Here is a 23,100-nt window from a genome sequence, read left to right on the forward strand (position 1 = left end):
GTCCGTCCTCTGCTGGGCCGGTCTCGCGCTCCCTCCCGGGCCGCCCCCTCCCGGGCCTGGCCGGGGCCTGGGCAGCGGCGGCCGTGCCGCCCTCGCTGGAGGGTGGCGCTCGGGGTGGGAGCGGGCTCGAAGTAGCTGGGTCCAGCTCCGCGGCCATCCTGGCCCGGATTCTTCATTGACAAGCTTGGAGTCGGGCAGCTTGCTGAAGCTTGGAGATGCTCCAGGGGCGCTGAAAATGGCGTTTTCCAGCAGATCGAGGGTGCCCTCTGGCGAGGCGAGACCGCCAGTGACAGAGGCTCAGCGAGCCAGAGCCGGGAAGGCCGGGAGCGCTGCGGGCCCGGGCTGGGCTCTTGGGGAGAAAGAGCTTCGAGAGGGGCAGAGGAACACAAGCCCGAGGCCCCACAGGAATTCCTTCCCTCTCGGCCCCACGCGCGAACAAGTGCACCATTCCCTTCCCCGAGCCCCGCTCTGCAGCCGCTCTCGTAGAAACGTCCTCCAGACGTGCGCAGCCTCCCGCCCCGCCGGGGGTTCCACGGGGCACAGCGCCAGCGAGCGGGAAGTCTGCAGCTGGCAGGAGCCCATTTCCCAGATGGGTGAGGGGAAGTTTTTCTCTCCGTTTTCCTTCCCCTTCTCAGTCTAAGCTCCTAGGTGTTTTCCCAGGAGAGAATCCACACAGGACTGGGCTCTGTAACATGGAAGAACTTTCCCGGTAATCAGTGTTGCTCCCTGCCACCCCACCCTGCCTCACCCCAGCTTCCTGGACACTTCCAGACAGGCCTGGCTTCTGTTCCCGGCTCCCAGGCTACTAATTGAAGGAGATGTTCACTGGACCCTGGGGACAATGGTGGATCGGTTTACAGTTGAGGAAACTGAGGCACGGAGCCATTTAAAAGGCCACACTGCTGGTGGGGGGGTAGAAGCGATGTTTAGCACAGGCTTTCTGGTTTGGGTAGGCATTATTGTTATTTGCATAACCAATGAGGAAACCTAGGTGTAGAAATAGCTTGCCTGGGGTCCCCTAGCCAGGATGAGTCAACACTGATATTTGCACTGAGTCTATTCCAAGTCTATAACTGCTATGCTGTACTGTCTTTGAAATTCAGCCAGCCTTTGAAAAAATATTTTTTGATGTTTACTACATACCGGGCACTGTTCTAGGCTCTGTGCATACAGCAGTGGACACAAAAAACAAACTAACAAAACCCTTGCCCTCATGGAGCTTACATTCTGGAACTGGAGGTGGAATAGTAAAGAAGGCAATAAACGAAATAGATATGTAAATTATGTAGTATGATAAAAGGTAAGTGCCATGGTAGGAAATAAGACAGGGAAGGAGGATAGGGAGTGCCTAGGTTGGGGCGATGTTGGAATGTTAAATAGATGCTGCAATTTTAAATCAAGGAAGGCCTTACTGAGGCCTTTAAGCAAACACTTGCAAAATAGGCAGGAAAATTATTAAAGTCATATTCTTCTGGACCCCACCTCTACTAAATCAGTCTCTAGGGATGGGGTCCTGTTGTATGTTTTCTAAACAAACCTCACAGGTGAGTCAGGTGCCCAGCAGGTTTGGAAACCACTATGCTGCGGCTTCTGTCTGCCTGCAGTGAGCTGCAGTCCACCTTTGCTTTCAGGAAGTTGCGGGGGAAGTGGGAGTGAAGGTTTGGAAACTGGTTATAAGGTGGTGGTGGTGGTGTGGCTATGAGCCCATAAGAAATGAATAAGAACTCCAAAGACTAATTCCTTCTTCCTCTTCTTGGGCCAAGGAAGAAAGGAACAAGGGATTCATGGGAGCCTGTATTTCATATCTTGGGTTTTTGGCAATGAATATTTCTTCAGATTAAAAATCTAATAGGGTATTCTCACTGAGAATCAGCGTTAGTAAGTAAAAGATTTTAGGGGTAATCTCAAAAAGTACAAGGGAGGAAACTGAGGTCCGGAGAGGCTCTGTCTGGCTACACAGGTGGCTATCGGCAGAGCTAGGATGGGACCTCAACATTCCTGGCGTCCCGGCAACGCTGTTGCTGTCAAAGTGCATCCCAGTAAACGTGTGGATGATGTGGGCATTGAAGAGATGCTTGCAAGCTAGTTTTAGGGCTGCTATTGACACTTTCAAGTCCTTGCTTTTAAGCAGTGACCATCTAGGTCTTACCCCAAGGGTGATACTGGAAACATTGCTGACTTTGAGGGCCATGAGCACATCATCTGGGAGTCCCAGAGGACTGGGGAGAGAGCCAGTGGTGTTGACTTGGGGATCTTATATGGAGAGTCAATGGAAACTCAAGTTGCTTGCCCCATTAAGCTGGTTTTAAAGGAGTTCAGAACAGGCCTCCCCAGTGCCACTTTGATATGTGAATTATTTTGAGCTGAAGACAAATGGAGGCCGGGGGCATGGGAGGGAGAAAGAGAGGGAGAGAAACATCGGTGTGTGGTTGCCTTTTGCACACCCTGATCTGGGGACCTGGCCCACAACCCAGGCATGTGCCCTGACTGGGAATTGAACCGGTGACCCTTTGGTTTGCGGGCTGGCACTTAATCCACTGAGCCACACCTGTCCGGGCTCATGATAAACTTTTATTTCTCCCTTAAAGAATTTAAGTTAGAGGCCTTACCCGTAATAAGAATTATCACCAGAAATACTTTTTTTGTATCTATATCTCTGCCTATAGGGCAGGGCAAGCCTCTAATTACTGAACATCTGCCTTCTATTCCTGCAAATGATGTTTGTCCCCTCTGAAGTCCCAAGGTGCCTTACTTCATCCTTAAGTCAGAATGTCACCTGTACCTTACTTTCCCTTTTTGTCTCTGAACTTCTCATGTATATGGGGTCTCTGACTCTCTCATATATGTGGGGTTCTCATGTAATTAAATTTGGTTATTTTCTCTTGTTAATCCATCTCATGTCAATTTGATTATTAGACCAGCTGAAGGAACCTAGAATGGTAGAGGAAAACTTCTTTCTCCCCCACACTGAGTGTTTGGGGGATCTCTTCCTCTACCGGCCTAGGAGAATGGCTGGCACCCCGTAATATGTGCTGAAGAAAAATACTCCAGGAAGATATGGTGCCAAAAAGGCACCTGGTTCTGCTGCTTCATGATTTCCCTCAAGCCGTCACTTCACACCCGTGTCCTCAGTTGCTGACTCGTTGAACATTGCTGCTGCTTACTCTATGGGTTATAGGAGGAATTATTTGACTTTTGACAGTTATTACTACTCAGGTATTTGATGTGTTGCTTCAGCCTCTCTGTACATTTTTTGAAGGCAGAGATTATATACATTGTATTTTCACCGTTATAAACCATTAACACCTGATCCCCCGTAGCCTGTTTTCTCATCTGTCCAATGGAGATAATGCAACTTATCTTGCTTCCACACAAGACTATTATGCCCGTCACATGAGCTAATAATACTGAAGGTCCTCTGCACATTGCAAATACAATGGGAGCGATCAGAATAATTACTACTATTAGTAGTGGTGCTTTGCACTTAGTAACTTATGCATTTAAAAAAGGATAAATGTTTTGTCACTGTCCCAGAGGAGCAGCCTTAGCGAGATGTAATGCCTGGAGGTTTCTTCCGGAAGTCAACTGAGGCAAGTTTAACTTGGGGGGTGGCACAGAGAATTCAGAAATCGTGCCGCGACCCTTTAAATACTAGGACGGAAGGGCGGGGCCATCGTCAGGGACGCCACGGGGCAGCTAGGTTTCCAGGAAGTGACGTCAGGCGGCCGCCGTGATGGAGGACTTGCTGGATCTAGGCGAGGAGCGGCGCCGTGGGTCGGCCACCTCCGTGAGGACCGACGCGGGGCCGGGTTGGGGCCGGAATTTGGAGGGTGGGGAGGAGCGACTCCACCGGCCCGGGCTTCCCCGAGAGGCCTCAGTGCGGCTGTCCCTAGCGGCCGGCCCGCGTCTGCAGGGCGGTGGGAGTGGAGGCGGTGGCTTCATTCGCCCCGCCCCCCGGGCATCCTGGGGCTCCCCTCTGGGGTATGCTTCCTTTTAAATCCTCGAAAAGTGGAAAACTGCCTCGGCGCCCGCAGGCCTCTGGGACCAGTGGGAAATTTCCCCGCTTTTCTTTGCTTTCTGGGGCCCCAAGTGCGAACTCCTGGAAAGGGCAGTTCTGAGAGTGACTTGAGGGGCCCCGGCCAGGGTCTCACCAGCACCCATTGTAGAGCTTTCCCGTCTGACTTTTCAGGCCTCAAGGTCACGTAAATACCGCCCTGTTTTAGGATTGGAAGGCAGACAGGCAGACGGGTGGGGCCGGGGGGAGTCCTGTGTGCCCGTAACCGCCCCGGGGAGGAGGGCTTAGCCTCAATTTTTGTAGCCAAAACAGAAAGACTCAGGTTTATAACGTGGAGTGGCCGGGTGCTGGGGCGTAGAGGTCAGATACAGTATAAAGCCGTTGCGAGGGTTAAAAAATGAACCTCTCGGAACCTTGGTTTCCTTATTTCCAGGATGTTGTTGGTACCTACTTTAAGGAGTTACAGTGAAGATGAAATGGGTCACGCACGGAAAAGCATTTAACACAGTGCCTGGCGTAGGCTGTTATTAGAACACGTTAGCTGCTGCTGTTCTGCAGCGGTGATTTACCTAAGGTTATAGAGTCAGCAGTAAACCAGGCTAGATTCCAGACTCAAGTTCAGTGATTTTTGTTTTCTTTTGACTCCATCACAGCCCCATCAAGGCTTTTTACGTTTAAAATTGCCAAGATCACATTTACACAAAGGTTGAGCCACAGGACGGATCTTTAGTTTACGCTGTGGAATCTCTTTTTGTTTTGTTTTGTTTTTGAAATGCCCCATAGCAAAGATGTCCTCCAAGGTACTGGATAAAAGCACCTCTCTGAGGGAGATCTGAAGGACAGGAACAAATTGTAGGATGAAGCAGGTTGCTTGACTGACCAAGGAGAATATTAGGTCACCAGGCCTTTCTGATACATGAACTTGTTTAGTATCTCGGCATATGGATGTAGTTCTTCATTCATCCTGTCAACAAGTATTTATTGAGCCCCTACTGTGTACCAGGCATTATCCTAGATGCTGGCGATATAGCGGTGAATAAAACAAAGCCCCCCACTCCCATGGGGCTTATGTTCCAGTGGAGCAAGATGGACAATACATAGACTATAGGTTTAAAATATATAAAATCAGATAGTGAAGTCGTTTTTCTACCCATCATACCTCTGGCCTTCTACGGGGTCTTCAAAAAGTTTAAAACTCTAATTATTAGAGAAACCTTCTATAACCAGCATTTAGAGACAAGAGCGTTGAATTTTTGTTTTAGCACAACCGCTGCATTGGTATGCCACCTTTAGACGTCCTGCTGTGGTCAGTGGAAAAGGGTAACTACAAGTGAAAGGGTGGAATTGTCTGCCTTGGGGAAAAAATGAGCTCTGCCCTGGCTGGTGTGGCTCAGTGGATTGGTCACTGGCCTGTGAACCAAAGAGTTGCTGGTTCGATTCCCAGTCAGTGCACATGCCTGGGTTGCAGGCCAGGTCCCCAGTGGGGGATGCACGAGAGGCAACCACACATTGATGTTTCTCTCCCTCTCTTTCTCCCTCCTTTCCCCTTTCTAAAATAAATAAGATCTTTAAAAATGAGCTGCTTATAACAGAGAGATTGTTTCCATCATACCTGAAACCTAAGTGATTGATTAAACTTTGAAATGTGAACAGTCCGTAAGGGTTTTTATGCAGCTCCCATGTAACCCCTCTCAATTTATAGGTACAGTCAGTTCTTTGACCATCTTAAAACTGAAATTCCAGCATAGGGTAGTGGGAAGAACTCAGGATTTTAAGACAAGAAGGTTTTGCTCTTAGATTTATGTCCGCCACTTAATTGGTCTTCCTGGGCCTCAATTTGCCCACTTGTACAATGGAAGTCCTAGTCTCTGTTACTCTGAGAATCAAATGAAGCTGTATCAAATCAGGTCTAAAACTATACTGTTTCTTTTTTAAAGCTAATAAATGAATAAAGTATTTTAACACCCCTTGGTCTGCCTAAGTTTTGTTTATGTGCTGGGAAGCATTTGAGATATAGAGCCTGCAAATGGTTCATTTGATGACTCAGAATTTGAAGTGTTCTGGTTTCCAAAGCTGATGTCTCAAAATTCTTGTAAAAGATTTCTTTTCTTGTCATAAATGGCAATCCAAATAGTGTGCATGTTAAAGCAAGTGCTATCTGTATTTCTGTGGTGGCAGTTACCATGGACATTAGGAATTCTTTCCAAAACTCCTTTTTATTTATTTTTTATCCTCATCTGAGGACATGCTTATTGACTTTAGAGAGAGGAGAAGAGATGGGGGGGGGAGAGAGAGAGAGAGAGAGAGAGAGATCAATTGGTTGCTTCTCACAACCTAGGTATGTGCCTTGACTGAGAATTGAACTGGCAACCTTTTGGTTTATAGGACAACGGTCCAACCAACTGAGCCACACTATTCAGGGCACCCCCAAAACTTCTTTTTGATAACTCTTTCCATGTCAAGTTGCAGCTTTGAAATTAGGTCTTCCTAAAATCCCGCATAGGAACGCGGGAGCATTTACCACACTCTTCTCTGAATTGTGTGGCATGAGGTCACTCCCCATTCTAGAGGAATTTCTAGCTTCATTGCTTTGGGTAGAAATGATCTATGGCAGTTAAACAAAAACCTTATGATCATTAACCCACGAATTTCCTAGTCTTCTACCAAATATTGTGTTAGCCAAAAAGTTAGTTTAGCTTTTTCTGTATGATGGCTCTAGTAGTGCTTAGTTATCTTTAACTTCATTTGAAACAATTTTGTTACATTGTATCATGACAGGTGTCATCATTGTGCAATTAGAAAAAACATAAAAATTGGTAAATTTTTGTGCAGCCATTTTAATGTTGAAGACGGAAGAAGATACGCCACATTTCCAGTGTACTATGCTTTATTATTTCAAGAAGGGTAAAAATGCAACTGAAACATAAAAAAGATTTGTGCAGTCTATGGAGAAGGTGCTATGACTGCTCAAACGTGTCAAAAGTGGGGGTTTGCGAAGTTTCCTGGTACTATTGGCATTTTGGGCCAAATAATTCTTTGCTGTGGGGCCGTCTTATGTAGTGGAAGATGTTTAGCAGCACCCCTGGCCTCTACCCAGTAGAAGCCAAAAGCGGGAGATACTCAAAATATCCAAATCAATAGTTATTAGTGAAAATGAAAAATGTGTCTTATTTTATGGAAAAAACTAAGCAGACTTTTTGGCCAACCCAACAGAACTGACCTCAGTTGCTTTCAGATTTTGGAGCATTTTCTAAGAATTTTCAAATTACTCAAATCCCATCCTCCACCTTGTGTTCATAAATCCAGTTCTTGCCTACCGTCCCAGAATTCTTGTCCTCACAGTGGCTCAAAGATGTCTGGGTCAGCAGTGCCCCTCCTTTCTCCTTTTAGGGGCCCAAGATGGGTCGCCGAGCTCAACAGGAGTCAGCTCAAGCCGAGAATCGCCTAAGTGGCAAGAATTCTTCAACTCTGTCTGGAGAGGTGGGTGTTAAAAAATCTGAAGACATGCTGAAAGTTAGCGACTCCTTAATGAGCAGAGACTTGGTATTCCGTATTTCTTCTCTTGAATGTCAGCTCTCCTGTCTTGATTTGGGAATTCTCTTCCTTGGCATCTGTCCCGTTAGAGATGAAAAAGAAGCGTTTGATGCCAGACGAGTTTCTGTGCATTGCTTTATACTCTCAGGGAAGAACTTTCTCAAGTTAGCTGAAAAAGGGACTGGGAAGTTTCAAAACTAGTTGAAATCCGAGTTTTTACTTGTGCTGCATAAGGCCAGCGAGGCACGCGGGTGACAGAAAGTTAGATTACACAACTGGACGCTGGCTTTCCCTGCGCCTTCTGCAGTTTTCAGGCAGGAAGGGGATCAGTACTGGCCTTACTTTCCTGGAAGCTTTTCCTCTGAGCGGCCTGGAATGATGGGAATTGATCCAGCCTCTCTGAGGAGGGTGGGTAATCCCGATGAGCAATACTTTTAATGCCAGGGTACTATTTTCGGCAATTCAGTCAGAGCCCCTTTTCACCCTCCTCTGTCCGTTTGGAAAAACTGTGCCCTTTCAAGAGTTAGCTTTAGGCTAACCCCTGTGTCAGCTCTTCTCCGGGCTGACGTGGGGCTGTGTCCTCTCAATTCCCACAGTACCTATTCTAGAACATCTCCCATCCTCTGCTGATTTTCACTTTCTCTGTCCGCCGCTGGACAGTGAGCTCTCAGACTGCAGGAGGCGTGGCTTCTCAGTTGCCTAGCGTGTGGGCCCATAGAAGGCTTAGAGTAGTCCAGGGGCCGTCACTGAGGAGCCTCCTGGGTCAGGAAGGCGCATGAGCACAGCATGCAGGGGACAAGACACAGGCACCCTTGACTTACATATCACATATGTAGGAATAGTCTTCACTTTTATAGGAAATAAGTTTTTCTTCATTTCTTCAAGTGCTCTGCACGGCCCTTTCAATGTATTTTCATTTCCTCACGTATTGTAGAAATGTGGGTACATTTCTGTAGTCTAAGATACCGACCATGCCAGTACAGAAATGCTGGCAGCGGACCCTTGGTTTCATAGCCTGCTGACAGTAGGGAGAGAGCGAGTGGGGGGATTACGGGAACTGGAGGCCACCTCTCCATTCTAAAGGGGTAACCACCAGATAGCCAGAGCTGACCGGTGTTGTGGGCAATACAGGCCCAGTATTGCCAGCTCCTCTGACTCTGCAGGAGATGTTGGCAGTCTTAACATTTTATGTGAAAGCAACACATTTTAGAGGTTAGCAGTTATAAGACTTAAATTGATACATGGCCTAGATTAGGCTTGAGAGTTGTCAGTATGTGACTTCGGCCGTAGCACCTCCATTAGAGGGCTTATTACGTTGTATTGTAACAGTTTATGTGTCTGGCTCCCTCATCAGATGTGAACTTCTGGAAGGCAGGGGTTGGGTCTTACCATTCACTGTACACCTTTGTTTATCCCAGCACCTGGCGCAGACCAGGCGTGCATGGCACAGCAGAGGGTGAGGGGTGGAGTGCTCAGTGTGTGATGGGTGCTCTTCGAAGCTGACTGGTGCTGTCACGGGGCGAAGGGCAGGCCCGCAGTGTGACACTGGAAGCGCAGCTCAGGGGGATGGCGGAGTAATGGAGGAAGACAGTGAGAGAGTACCAGCCCCAACCCTGGGTCTCAAGATGCTTGAGCTGCAGTAGTATATGCCTTTAAGGAGAAAATGGGCAAGGAGATGACTGGGTTAATGGAAATTTCTTCCTGGCCTCTGGCTACTTTAGACTGTGGTTCTAGGAGGAGCCATCCCAATACCAGATCATTTATTTATTCAACAAATATTTATTGAAGCTTACTGTGTGCAGGAGCCATTTTAGGGGTTGGCATATCCCTGTGAACAGAAGAGACAAGATTCCCTGCCATGATGGAACTTCCATTCGTGTTGTTGTTGGCAGTTAGGAAGACTGACGACAAGTGTGCTTAATTGTGGAGGACGCTGTAACCTGTATGGTTGGGTGAATGAGCCTGTGCTGGGCCAGGATGCCCTGGAATGACTGATGGTGGCCTTGGAGCCCTGTGTGGCCCTCACACCAAATCAGCTCCTCGGCTGGGGTGGTGAGCGCTGTGCATCTGCCAACCCCTTCCCTTGGCTTCCAGGCAGGAGGCAGTCCTGGGAGCAGATAGCTCCGAAGCCACAGACTGATGGACTTTTTAGGGTTTCATCCTTTCTGGGTTACCTACTTATTTCCTCAGAGACATCTTTCTTCCCTCCCACCCCCCGCCCCCACTTTGCGCATTAGCATTTTTCTGGGAGAACATGATGAAAAGTCATTCTCTTCTTCACCCAGTTGGTACATCTGACAGTGAAATGCCAGTCAGGATTCCAGGGTTTCTTCTCTCCCTGGGTTAACTGAGGTTTAAAGCAGCGTGGGCAGCCTCCCCCGGGGCCAGATGCTCACTGTGCTGTGTGGGACATTTTGACTGTTTCTTTCTAAAATTAGATCCCCAGATTTGTGTGTGTGCCCATTTACATTCCGAGTGTATTACTTGATATATTTATTTTTGTTCTCTTGCTGACTACATTCTAGGATGGAGCTATTCATGAAAACGTAAATATGGTACCTAGGGGCCATCAGACATAATGGAGTTACTTTAGATTTAAGGCAGAATTAGCTCAGGCAAATTATTTTAAAGTGAGGTGGTAGAGTTGGAAGCTCTGGTGAGGGAAGCAGAGGCGTGGTCTGCTGGAACGCACAGAACGCAGGACTTAGCATCAGAAGCCCAGGGCTTGTGATGGCTCTGTTAACTAATTGCTTGGATCTTGAACTGGTCCACTAGTCTCCCTAATCCTCCATTTTATTGTCTGTCAAGTGGTGGTGACAGTACAATTACATTTGTGTGGGGATTAAGTGAAATGTGCATTTAAAAGCACGTTAGCAACCCGAAAAGCACAGCGCGGACGTCCATTCATTCAATCAACTGCAGGGTGAATGAGTATTTGCAGAGTGCCCTGCTGTCTTTAGCAAAGGGCAGCAGAGAAGGAGGATGTAAGCTTGGGTCTCTTTTGGAGCCGATTTGGAGGGCTCTTCAGGGCTGCTCCTCCTCTCTCCATAGGTTGACCACTAGGGATCCAAAGCAGTTTCTGTGCTTTCTGGGTGCAGTGGGCAGCAGGGGTCATGGGGTCACACCAGTGGGTCCTACCAGCCTGGGCCGAAATCACACATTAGTTCTATGATGCTGACCTTGCTTGTTACTTACCCTCTTTAAGTCTCAGCTTTCTCATTGGTAAAATGGGATGTTAACATTCCATACTCCCCAAGGGTGGCCAGAAAGAAAAGATGAGGTAATAGATGACACGCATTCTGCGCAGAATACTGCTAACCATTGTCTCCCTGGAACTTGGGTGCTCTGGAGTTTGCCGTGACCCTCTCTGCCAAGGCTGGAAGCTGGCCGTCTCCCGGCTGGATTTAGCGTGCAGTCCTGTCTCGTTTGATCTGGATGGAGTTTGTTTATTTTTTTACTTGATTGCTATCATTAAAAATTAGGAGACTTCGTGTGAAAATCCAGATTTGGGGCTTCTCTTTAAGATCAGAAGTTTTGGCACACTGGGAATGCTGGGCTGGCACTCCCACGTGGCGGCCGTTGGCTGGAGCTGGCTGGGGCTGATGACAGTGCTCGCGGACGCGTGGCCTGCCCGCGCCGGTTCGCCACTGCTGGCTTTAGTACACCTGGTGGGGCTTCCACGTGATCTTGGCGTTTCAGACTCCAAGGATTGACTTACGGGTGTCCTTGTGTGTCTGTTAGTGTTGAATTTGGCTTTTTTTGGCCACCTGTCACAACTGAGGCTTGGGTCACTGGGCATGCATTTCAGTTAGCATTTTGGGTTGGCATTACAGTTATTGAGAGTTTTCTTGGAAGATGGTTCTGTGGTGAGTGTCCCTTGTCTATAACATATAACTTTCTCTGTGGAAACCAGCCCTGAGAATTGAACTGGATTTCTGTGCTTGAACTTACACCTCCTATCAGTTCACATGCTGCTGCTCTTACGTATCAACTCCTTCAAGAAAAGACTCGACATTTTCTACCACAAAGTTACGCCATCATACACTGAGGCTGGAGAAAAGGAATCTTGGGCACATCCTCTCCAACGCTGGCCTGTTCTGGGTGAGCCATTTCTCCCTTGGGTCTACACCTCTTTGTGACTTCACTTTTATTTTGCAGATTGTCCTTTTAATAATAATAATGATTTTAGCTGACATTGGAACACTGGCTGCCTCTCTGTTAATTACCCACAATACCCTATTTAAGCTTTATGGTAGCTCACGAGGTAGGCACTGTTGTCATCTGATCTTAGCTAAAGACACTGAGACTTCAAAATGCTGGGTGACTTGTCCAGAGTCACTTAGCTGATTTCCGACCCTAGTTTCTCCCATCGCTGGCCAGGTGCTTAACCACCACCTGACCTCTCCTGTCTCCTAGCTAGGATGATGCCCAGACCTCCCAGGAGAGAAGGCTTTTGGAGAGAGTAGAGAGATTTGGGGTTATTCTCTCTCTTGGAACTCTTTTGGAGAGAGAGTCATTTCTCCCTCCATCACCCTTACTCATCCGCTTGTCTAGAGAAGTGTTTGAGCCGCAGCTGTTGCCCTTCTCTTCCCCCCATCCCTTCGGTGTTCCTCCGAGGGCTCAGAACTGAAAGTTAGCCAGATTCTCTCGAAGGAATCTCAGAAATGCTGCTGGGCTCATGTTCCCAAATTAGGCCAGTTTCCTCATCCCCAGCGGCTTTGCTCAGCTGGAGCTCCCTTGGAGCCTGGCATTACGTCTCCCGCCCTCCACCCATTCCTTGACTGGTCTGCCAGCCAGGCAGTTATTTTCAGCCCAATAGGGTTATCTGCTGACCCTTTTTGGTGACATTTTTCTTCTTTCTCACAAAAATAACTTTCCTGATTGGTCACATTTTTCAGCCTTTTTCGCAGTCCTCTCCGATGGGCTGGATTGAATGATGCTTCTGATAACGTTGTCGAAGAGGGATGCAGGGAATTCGATATGGACTGTTCATGAGGAATGTATTTTCCACACTTCATATTTATGTCATGCTTTGCATGCTTCGGTTTTGAACTCTCCCTTGGGGTGGACATGTGTGCATCACTGACCCACCCCCGGGGTCCGCCACTGTGTGGGAGGGAATGTCATCTCAGGGTAGAGCCTGCAGTCTGAAATAGCATCTCAGGATTCTTCTCCAGCACTGGCTCCGGCTCTTTCATTGTCCCAGTACAGCTTGCTTCCCACAGCTCAGGCCTCACTCTACCGTCTGTGAGGTAGAGACTCGCTCTGGCTGGCTTCCTCCAAGTCCCAGGTGAACTGTGGTGCTGGAAGAGCGCTTTAAGGCTCTCTCCCTTGCCTGTGGGGAGGGTTAAATGAGAAATGCATGTAGTGAGTTCAGGGCAGTGCACCATTAAGTCCGCTATTGTTATTATCAACACACCCTGAGAAGTAGAATAGCGGATCATGTTGTCTTTAACCCCAGCTCTGTCTATTGCTAGGTGCTTGCCCTGGGCAACTTCCTTAGCCACGCTGAGCCTGTTTGCTCTTCCGTTGACTGGAGGTGGTGGTAGTAGCTGTCTCCGCGGGTTGTTGGAGCATTAAATAAGAGAATGCGTAAAGCTCTTAGGACAGTGCCTGCCACATGCTAACTATTGTTATTATTGGTGTCACATGAGAGTTAGAAAGTATTATCAATTTATCATCAAATGGGGTTCTGTTCAAGATACAGAGATATTCGTTTTTTAAAAAACACTTAAAATTTTTTTTAAGAATTGATTTGAGTTACAGAGAGAAACAGAGAAACATCAATTTGTTGTTCCACTTATTTATGATCCATCGGTTGAGTCTGTATGTGCCCCGACTGGGGATGGAACCCACAACCTTCACGTATGGGCCGATGCCCCTGCCAACTGGCTTCCGGGCCAAGGCCAGAGACATTCTTACTTCACAAAACTAACTGGGTCCTGGGGCGAAGAAACCTTTGCATCTGAAGTGGAGTCTTTTTGGTGGGAACCCTCTGTGCTACTTGAGACCCATTTATTTGTCATCTCTAACAGCTCTTTGCCTGTGCAATGGACCGGTTATTTGCCAGTACCTTTTCATGTTATTTTTAAAGCCTCTGTTTAGAGGTTGGCAGTCTTCCCAGAGAATAATCCTTAATTGTTGACTCACATCATTTTGCTGTCCTGCAGGCACATGGGTAGAAAATGAGGAGGATGGGAGTGACCTTGGTGACCTCCGTGACCTTGGAGTAGAAGATAACATTCATTCATTCATTCATTCATTCACTTATGAAACTTGATTGATAGCTTTCTGTGTGCCAGGCATTGTGCTTGGAGCTGGCAATACAGTGATAGACCAGACATGTTCCCTGCCCTCTTAGAACCTTGATCCGGGGTCTGCAGAGAAGTAAGTGCGGGGGGTGGGAGGGGGTGGTGAATGCAGAAAGGGATGGATTGCCTCTGTTGAGCCCCTTTACTCTTGAGGACGTCTGGGGAAAAAAATCACCTTTGAGACTTGAAGGATGAGTAGAAATTAGCTAAGGGGTGAGGAGGGGAGAATATTGCAAGCAGAGGGAGGAGCATGCACCAAGTTCTGGAAGTGAGGGGGAGCATGGCATGTAGGAGCTGGAGGGGAGCCCTGACTGCACAGGTGACGGCGAGCAGTGAGGTGGCTTTCAGATGTTCACAAAGCAGCTGCTTGGCCTTTTTTGATATATGAACTGGATGAGGCCAACATTTCTTATAGGACGCTGAAATAATTGGTAATATTATGAGGGTTAGACTGTGACCTTCAGCATTTTTCTAGCTTTGTTTTTCATTGATGCGTCTTCAGTGCACCTGTGACACTTCTGTGTGTGTGTACATGTGTGTGCGTGTGTGCGCGCGTGTGCTGGTCAGGAATGCACTTGAGCTGTGCTCACGTGCAGTGCTGAGGCTTGGAGTTCTTCTGGCTCATCCTCTGTAAGGAGGTGCTTAGTAGACCAGTGTTCATACTTAGCTTCTGTCCTGAAAAGTCTTAACTTCCTTTGGGGGTCATCTCTCTCTCTCATTCATTTACATATAATCATAGAAACCCTAGGAGATAGGATTTAGAAAATGTCTTTTGATTTCTCAAAGTAAGAGACTTAAGTCACCCAGATTCTGCTAATTACAAGTAAATGTTAGATGCTTAATAAAAATATGTGTGAAGTAATCAACGATACCAGCGGTTAGTGCTGGACTCATTACCCTTGCATTGCCTCAGGAGACACGAGAACCCCCACGTCAGATTTCTAGGCATCTTTAATTTGCATTAAAAGAACACACATATGATTAACAACCACAGGTCCTATCTGCCTACCACCCATTCCAAACGGAATGGGTCAGATTCCATTGTAATATTGGAATTTGGCTTGACTCCCACTTGGAGTAAGTAGACTACTGGCTTATGTTCAGAAATCTTATTTTTTGGTATGTGAACATTTTCATGGTAATGATACTTTTGTTGTAATTGACATATTCAGACAACGTTCCCAGAGCAAAGACTTCTCAGAATCTATGGCTGAAATAGCATTCTGTTAGGAAAAAGACTGAAAATTAGATAAATAGTTTAAGCCACTACTCAGTCACCTGGATTGCCACTGTTGCTTTGTAACTGGTGTCTTCTTTCATATGCCCGCCCTCCTGCGGTTGCGCTAGAAAGATCTTGTAAAAATGTGCATCATTCATTTCACACTTGGAACCCTTTAATGGATGCTCTTGGCCCTTAGGGTAAAAAAATCCCAGATTTTCACTCTGACCCTATGTGGCAGGCGAGAATTCTACCACTGAATCACCCACGCACCCACTCACTTTGACCCTCTGCGATCCCGGCCTTGCTACATCTCCAGCCTCATTTCCCGCCTGCTTCCACCTTTGCAGTCACAGGGAGTCTGGTTTGCTGCGCAGTTCCGTACTTATTCTAGTTCCCTAAAATACTGTCCGTAGAAGAGAATAGGATAGTTCCCTACAGTGGTCACCCTACTCTTTGCTGGGCTGACCCCTGCTTTTTTCTTTGGGTTCAGTGTGAATATCACTCCCTCTATTCAGCAAGAATATTATGTTCTCATTTAAATTAGCTCCCCTTGCCCTCAGTGGTGCAGCTCACTGGTTTGGGTGTCATCCTGCAAACTGAAAGGGTCTCTGGTTTGATTCCCAGTCAGGGCACATGCCTGGGTTGAGGGCCAGGTCCCCAGTAGCGGGCATGTGAGAAGCAACCACACATGGATATTTCTCTCCCTCTCTTTCTCCCTCCCTCCCCCTCTCTCTAAAAATAAATAAATAAAATCTTTGAATAAAAAAAAAATTAGCTCCCTTTATTATCATCTCTTGTAGCTTTTTAATTTGTTCCTAATCTTTCTGTCACCCCAACCAGAGATTGTAACTGTGTTTGTGTAATTGTTTAGGTCCATCTCTGTAGAAGTGCCTGCTCTTTCCCCTGGCACTTTGTGGGTCCTCAGTTAAGTATTCATTCAGTGGATGAGGAACAGGTGTGGGGGCCAAAGTTTTCAATTTAGGAGTAGATAAGTGTGAGGCTCCTGTGAGACCATTAGCTAGAGATGTCCAGGAGGCTTTGACGTGGGGGACTCATTCCCCAGACTGGCCTCTGAGCTGGAGCTAGAGATCGGGAAGCCATTAGTACTGAGGCGGTAAACAGAAGCCCAGGCCTCTGAGAGTTTGTAGAGTAAGAAGAGAAGAGGCCTTAGCAGAACGTGAGGAACACCCGTGTTTAAGGAATACAGGGCCAAAACGTAGCTCACAACGTAGATTGAGAAGGAATGGCCAGCGGGGAGAGGGGAAAACCAGGCACCCGTGGTGTCCAGAGCCAAGATGAGAGAGCGTTTCACGGACTCTGGGGCCAAGAGTGTTTGATGCTGCTGAGAGCATCTGGGATGGCAAGGCACCTTCTTTGGAGCAGGGTCTGTGGGATTTAGCAATTGGGGGTCCTTGTTCTTTCAGGGCAGTGGGCAGAGAGGGGTCTCTGTGCCTGGCACAGTACCACACACTGGGCAGGCTCTCAGTAAATGTCGCGGAGGAACTCAGTGACCACACTATGACATGCATGTACTCCACACCCAGTGTGAAAGGCCTCTCTGCCTCCCACATATCTCTCCCCTTTCCTCTGCTACTGAGCCTTCTGCTGTTTCTTCCTTTTGCTTCCCTCTTTCTCTTTTCTCTGTGTCTCTTCCTGTTTTTTACTCCTCACCAATGATAACAGAGCACTCGCTCTCCCATACTCCTTTTTGCCCATCCATCCATGTATTTTTGTTGACATATTTATAAGTAGAATTTTCATTCATTCACTCTCTCATTTATTCCTAAATTTAATACACATTTTCTGGATTCGGAGCCCACCATCACGCCACAGAATCCCACTGTACACATTTTCCAACATAAAAATGAATAACATAACTCTAGACAAAAGAAATTATATAAGTAGTATCAGAGAGTGGAAACACAGAAGGAGCAACTAACCCTGCCTGGGACTTAAGGAAAGTTTCCCAAAGGAGGGGATCCTTGAGGAGGGTTAAAATGAATGAGTAGGAGTTTGCTAATGAGCGGGAAGGTCAGTGGGAAAAGCCTGCTCCAAGGCATTTGACGGTACAGGGGCCTGGCGTTTTCAGGGCGTGGTGAACCATTTAGTGTATTGGGAACAGAGGCCTTGTGTTCCAGGTGGAGGAATCTGGGGTTATTTTGTATGTGGTAGAGAGCCCACAAAGGTTGTCAAGCAGGGGATTGCATTGTTGACTTGGTTGCCTAGGGAGGTAAGCCTGGCAGCCTTGTGGAGGATGGGCTAGAGTGGACCAGAGTACTGTCAGGGAGACCAGGAGGAGGCGGCTTGAGCCAAACTCCTAAGAGATGATGCAGCGTGAACTCCAGGCCTTCCCAGACCGGTTTTACAATTTTGGGTATTTACATGCCACTCACATTATTATTATTAACATTATTATGTAAATCAACTCCCATTTTATATTTAAATACACTTATTTTTAAATAGAAACTTTATCAGTGAAAGTATAATTTGTGATAGTAATATTTTTCCTAACACACACTAAAATACACGCATGGCTGTTTTTCAAAAGGCACATCCGTGTACCACCTCCAGGCACGTGTCTTGCACCAGTGGCACATGGACCTTACTTTGGGCAACAATAAACTAAGGCTGGCAGGGAGGCGAGGACAGGTCAGTGCCCAGAGCCATTTTACAGGGAGATGGGTAGCATGTGGTGATAGATTGGCCATTGAGGTGAGAGGGGGAGAGAGTCTGGAGCTGACCTTGCCTGTAGCTTAGAAGACTGAATAGATAACGATTTTCAGATGGAGGATTGAAGAGTCAGGAGGTGGGGAGCAAGAAGAGGTCATTCTTTCAGTTTCGGGCATGTTGAATTGAGCTGGCTTTAGCGTTTTCAGTGAAGTCTGTCAAGTAAACAGCTGAGCTTAGAGACAAAGTTGGGAACTAGTGATAGCAGATATGGGGCTCAGCAGCGTATATTCTGGGTCTCTAAGAACATATATGAAGAACTGATTCCTTTGGGTGCACGCAAGACCCTTGATGGTCTTCAGGTGCAAATGTGAGATGGTTTTAAGCAGAGAGGAGATTCCAGATTTGCATTTTAGAGAGAGCACTTTGGCAATGATTGGTCAGCGGGGCATCCATGTTCTGTGAGTCCTGAAACTTAAATAATTTAGAGGTCTTCTTCAAGAAAAGTAATTCAAATGTATGAATTTACAATGAGATGAAAGTAAATACTTATTTATCATGAGAAAAGAAACCACAGCTAAGTTAGTAGAGCCTTGAATATTCGGGTGCCTTTCCTTGGCGGTTGTGCTAGGCACTGTACCAGAAATGCTTGCGGAGAAGTGCCTCCTGACTGAGACCTAATCCCCCCCGATCCAGAACTCTGGAACTCCCCAGGACCCTGCACTATGGAGTAGAGTTTGGAGGAAGGTGAGACTGGAAGCAGGGAGGTCAGGTAGGACCCAGATGAGAGAAGGCAGAACACGAGCTTGTTAAAGCCTTGCATTTTTGTGCATTTTCTCCAACGCCCTTCAGGAGGCTGGTTATTGACACAGTGGAGGCGTATGGTTGGCTTGATCCAAGTTTGGAAATTTCTCAGGGAAATGTAAAATGACAAGGAAGTGAGGCATGCTGTAATGGACCTTGGAAGTGAGCTGGGTCGATAGGGAGGGAGGTGCAACCAAGAAGGAAGTTCTTGGGTAAGGAGGGAAGGAGGGGACTAAATATTTGAGAGAATAGAGCAGCTCCAGGTTGTAACAACTTTGACAAAGTAGCAAGGTCATTGGCGTTTAAAGGGTCCGGGAACTCAGAGGCAAAGCATTAGATGAATTGTTCATGTGAACTTCGACTTAGAACGGCAGGACCGGTTGTGGGGCAGGAAGGCCCCAGTTTCTGACCTGTCTGGACTCAGGCAGTGGTTAGTGACAGGGATGAAGAAGGAGAGAGACGTGAGGTAGCTGAGTGGTGAGTTCTGCAGGAAGTGCTCTGTGATAATTTGGAAGAGTAGTGGTCTGGGGGAACTTCGAGAGGAGAGGTAGGGACATTATGATGAGACCCTGGTTTGCGTGTGGGATTTTGAAGAATGCAAAGCCTCTGTTTGAGAGAACTGCAAGAGAAAGGAAGTTCGTGGGGGAGAGCCAGGCTTTGGAGAGCCAAGGAGATGGAAAGAGTGTGCTGTGGATAGAGAATATCTGATCTGCCTAGGACCCATAAGAGTGTGGTCAGAAAGCCTCCCTGAAATAATTAGCTAGGCTAGATTTCTTCTCATTATGTAGCGTGTCGGTAATTACTGAGAAGGAGCAGAATGATAGTAAAATATTCTTTTAGTAATGATACTTTACAGGAAAAGAATACTAACTAATGTTGAGTGTCATTGGCGATAGACTGAAACATTTCTGGTCACATGCCTTTACCCAGCGTAATAGAGAGTCATGTCATCATGTTTAGCCCATCACTTTTATATTCCATTTTAATTCCTCCATTGGCTTTTTGCTATAGCTTTTGATATTGTTTTTCAGTGGTTACTGTAGGAACTGGAATATGCATTTCTGCCACTGGCTACATCGCGTTAACGTCACAACACCTCACAGGAAGCGGGAGATCTTGCAGCGGTGTGCGCCCCATTTGTCCCCCATCCTTTTGCCAGTGACATCATCTACTTTAAAACTGCATGCGCCATAAGCCCCACGATGCCACTTGTCGTTTCACTTCAAACAGTTGTCATTTAGAGAAATTTAGAGAAAAAAGAGACAATCTCTTATATTCGCTCACATGTCCACCGTTTCTCTTATTCTTTGTTCTGCCCTGTGGGCCCAGGTGCCCATCTGGGGTCATTTCTCTTTAGCCTGAGTCACTGTTCTCAGCATCCCTCGTGGTGTGGTTTTGCCAGGAACAACTTCTCTTTTTCTTAGCCTGAAACTTTTTCTTTCACCCTTGTTTTGAAGGGTATTTTCTATTGATAAAGAATTCTGGATTAAGAATGTTTCTATTTCAGCACTTTCAAAATTATCTTTCTTTTGTCCTCTGGCCTTTATTGTTGTTAACGATTGCTCTCTTGTATATAAATCTTTTCTCCTCTCTCTTGCTGCTTTAAAGATTTCCTTTTTACCTTTTTGGTTTTTAACAGTTTTTGACTATGATGTGCCTACCTCTGATTATCTTTGTATTGGTTCTGCTTGGGATTTGCTGAAGTTCTGAGATTAGTAACTCAGTATTTTTCACCACACTGGGGAAATTGTAGGCATTATTTCTTCAGATATCGTTTCTGCTCAATTTTCTTTCTCCTTGTTCATGGGACTCCAATGGCGTATATGTGAAACTGCTTGACGTTGTTCCTTTGGCTTGTCCTGCGTTTTTTGTCCCTGAAGCCTTGTTAATTTTTTCCTCTCTGCTATCTTTTTCTTCTTCAAGTTAGATACTTTCTTTTGAGCTGTCTTTAAGTTCGCTGATTATTTCTTCTAGTGTCTTCAAACTGAACTTTTTGTTTCAGATTTTTAATTTTAAATTGAATTTAAAATTTTACATTTCCATTTGCTTTTATCTCATTTTATTTCTCCTTTACATACCTTCTTTTTCTGTTAGATGCCCCACTTAATTCATTATGACCATATTTTCTTTTGAATCCTTGAATATTTTTATAGTAGTAACTTAAAATCCTTGTCTGTTAATTCCAATATCTGGGTCATCTGGGGGTCAGTTTTTTGTTTGTTTGTTTGTTTTCTTTTGACTGTGGGTCACATTTTCATGTTTCTTCACAGGTCTAGTAATATTTTTTTTTTGGTACAGAAGACGTGGATAATACATTGTATAAAGTCTGGATTATATTACTGCCTTTGAAAAGTATTGATTTTTAAAGAAATTTAATCTTTAATGTATTTTTTTCCATTGCTATTTAGTCCCCTTTTACCCTGCCCCCCTACCCCTCAGCAATCATCACACTGTTGTCCAGGAGTCCTTCTTCCTCAATCCCTCCACCCCCTCACCTCCCTCCACCCACTAGCTGTCATCTGCTCTCCATCTGTGAGTCTGTGTTGGTTTTGCTTGTTAGTTCAATTTGTTCATTGGATTCCACATAGGAGTGAATCATATGGTATGTGTCTTTCTCTGACTGGCTTATTTCACTTAACACAATGTCCCCCAGGCCCATCCATACTGTTGCAAAGGGTAAAATTTTCTTCGTTTTTATGGCCGAGGAGAATTCCATTGTGTAAATGTCCCATAGTCATTTTATCAGTGCATCTACTGATGGACACTTGGGCTGCCCCATAGCTCGGTGGTTGTAAATAACACTGCAATGAACAAAGAGGTGCTTATGTTGTTTCTAACTAGTGTTTTGGGTTGTTTTGCATATATTTCCAGAAGTAGGATTGCTGGGTCAAAAGGCAGATGCATTTTTAAGTTTGGAGGGATGCAGTTTAATTATTTATAGATTACATTGAGTTTATGAACAATTGGGTTTGGATTTTGTTAGGTCAGGCCTAATTTGGTCTGCCCTTGGTCCCAGAACTTGGCCTTCACTCCTGAGGTATGGCTTTTCTGGGATGTCAGTGGAAAACCTGAAGTGTGTACCGAGCACCTCTAACTTGGTAAACTCAAACTCTAGTCACTGTTTCCCTTGCGGTGAGCAGCAGCTGAAATCTCATCTCTGTTAATTGGTTTTTTCTTATTTTGCTCTTCAGTAGTTGCTTTTCACTGGGTTTCTTGGAGTCTCCTCCATGTGTGTGTGGTTCAAGTGTTAACTAAAGGGTTTGGGGGGAGTTTATATGCAGATTCGGATCTCCCTCCTTTCTGGGATTGCTCCTTCTCTATTCCTAGTGACTCTGGCAACTCCCAAATTTGTCCTCAAACCAATAAAACTGCAGCTTCCTGCTGGAATTCTAGCTGCTGATTGCTGCCTAGCCTGGAGATTGCCCTCAAGAGGAAAATCCATTTAAACATGGATTTCTACCCAGTGCAATTCTTTTGCACTGGGATTCAAGGATCAAATTCCTTCCTATTTCTGCCTGCTTTTGTTTGTCCTGCAGTACCTTCAGGTAGTTATTTTATCTGTTTTGTCCAGAGCTTATAATTGTTTTTTGTGTGGAGATTAGTTGAATGCAAACTGCTCCTCCATTGCTGGATCCGGAACCTGCCCGTTGCTTTTGGATCGTTTGAGAATACACTGTGGTTTCTTTCCCAAGTGCACTGTAGAAACAGACCGCGTCGATCTTCTCTTGGGATAACGGACAGAGGCCTTCAGGTACACTGTCTATAGAGAGAGAAGGTGTGCTGACGCAGGCGGTGCCCTTGGCGGTGATGCTCGGACGCATGGTGTGTGAGGGGCCCCGAGACCTGGGGTGCCGTCAGCAGGGTTCAGCGCTTTGCTCTGCTGAGCACTCACAACCTAGAAAGGCTGTGAGAGTCGGCGAGGTGGCAGAGTCCTCTGCAGGGGCAGGGAGTCTCGTTGTAGGGCCTCACCTGAGGAGGGAATTTACCGATTAGGTGGCTATACCCACGTCATGCCTTTCGTGTCAGACCTTTGTCACCCGGGAGCAGTAGAGTGGCCTTTGGCCTTTCTTGTTTGGGAAGGGGTAGGGAGAGAGTCTGAAAAATCAACCTTGGACTTGGACCCATAAGCTGAAAAGGAGAGCATAGCGTGTTGTAACAGTGGTCTACGACGAAGTTTTTACCGAATGAAAAGCCAAGAACAATGTAGTAAGTTTTTCATTAACTAAATGTATTCAATTTAAAAGAACACTTTTTTCCCCAATTGTTTTGTAACCACCACAAATGAGTACAGAGGGTGCCCTGTACAAAACAACACAATGAAGGCTCAAGATCAAGGCGTTCCTTCAGGCAAGGCTGAAGACTCAGTCTCTGGCATTTGGGAAGTAGGCAGCAGCCCTTGCGTTTGGGTGGGTCGTGGGGTGTGTGGCACAGTCCATGCTTTTAACCAGATTTGAACAGAAGGACAGCCGCTTGGCGCAGGTAGAAGTAGAGGAAGTGTTTGGTACGTGGTCATGTACCTCCTGAAGTTTCTGCCACCATGCGGTGCC

General features: G+C 46.3%; 1 protein-coding gene across 2 annotated transcripts in view; it reads left to right on the forward strand.

Annotated features, from left to right (window-relative positions):
- The first annotated feature begins 3,719 nt into the window (after positions 1 to 3,719).
- The window catches only part of IFT43 (intraflagellar transport 43), a 77,479-nt gene continuing 58,098 nt past the window's right edge, over positions 3,720 to 23,100 (forward strand). For both annotated transcript variants that reach the window (XM_024568339.3, XM_045201921.2), the window contains exons 1-2: positions 3,720 to 3,787; positions 7,406 to 7,495. In XM_024568339.3, the coding sequence (XP_024424107.2) occupies positions 3,734 to 3,787; positions 7,406 to 7,495 (144 nt within the window). In that variant the 5' untranslated portion in view covers positions 3,720 to 3,733. The remainder of the gene's footprint in view (positions 3,788 to 7,405; positions 7,496 to 23,100) is intronic.

Source organism: Desmodus rotundus, chromosome 7 (assembly GCF_022682495.2).
Source record: "Desmodus rotundus isolate HL8 chromosome 7, HLdesRot8A.1, whole genome shotgun sequence".
In the NCBI taxonomy this organism is placed as follows: Eukaryota; Metazoa; Chordata; class Mammalia; order Chiroptera; family Phyllostomidae; genus Desmodus; species Desmodus rotundus.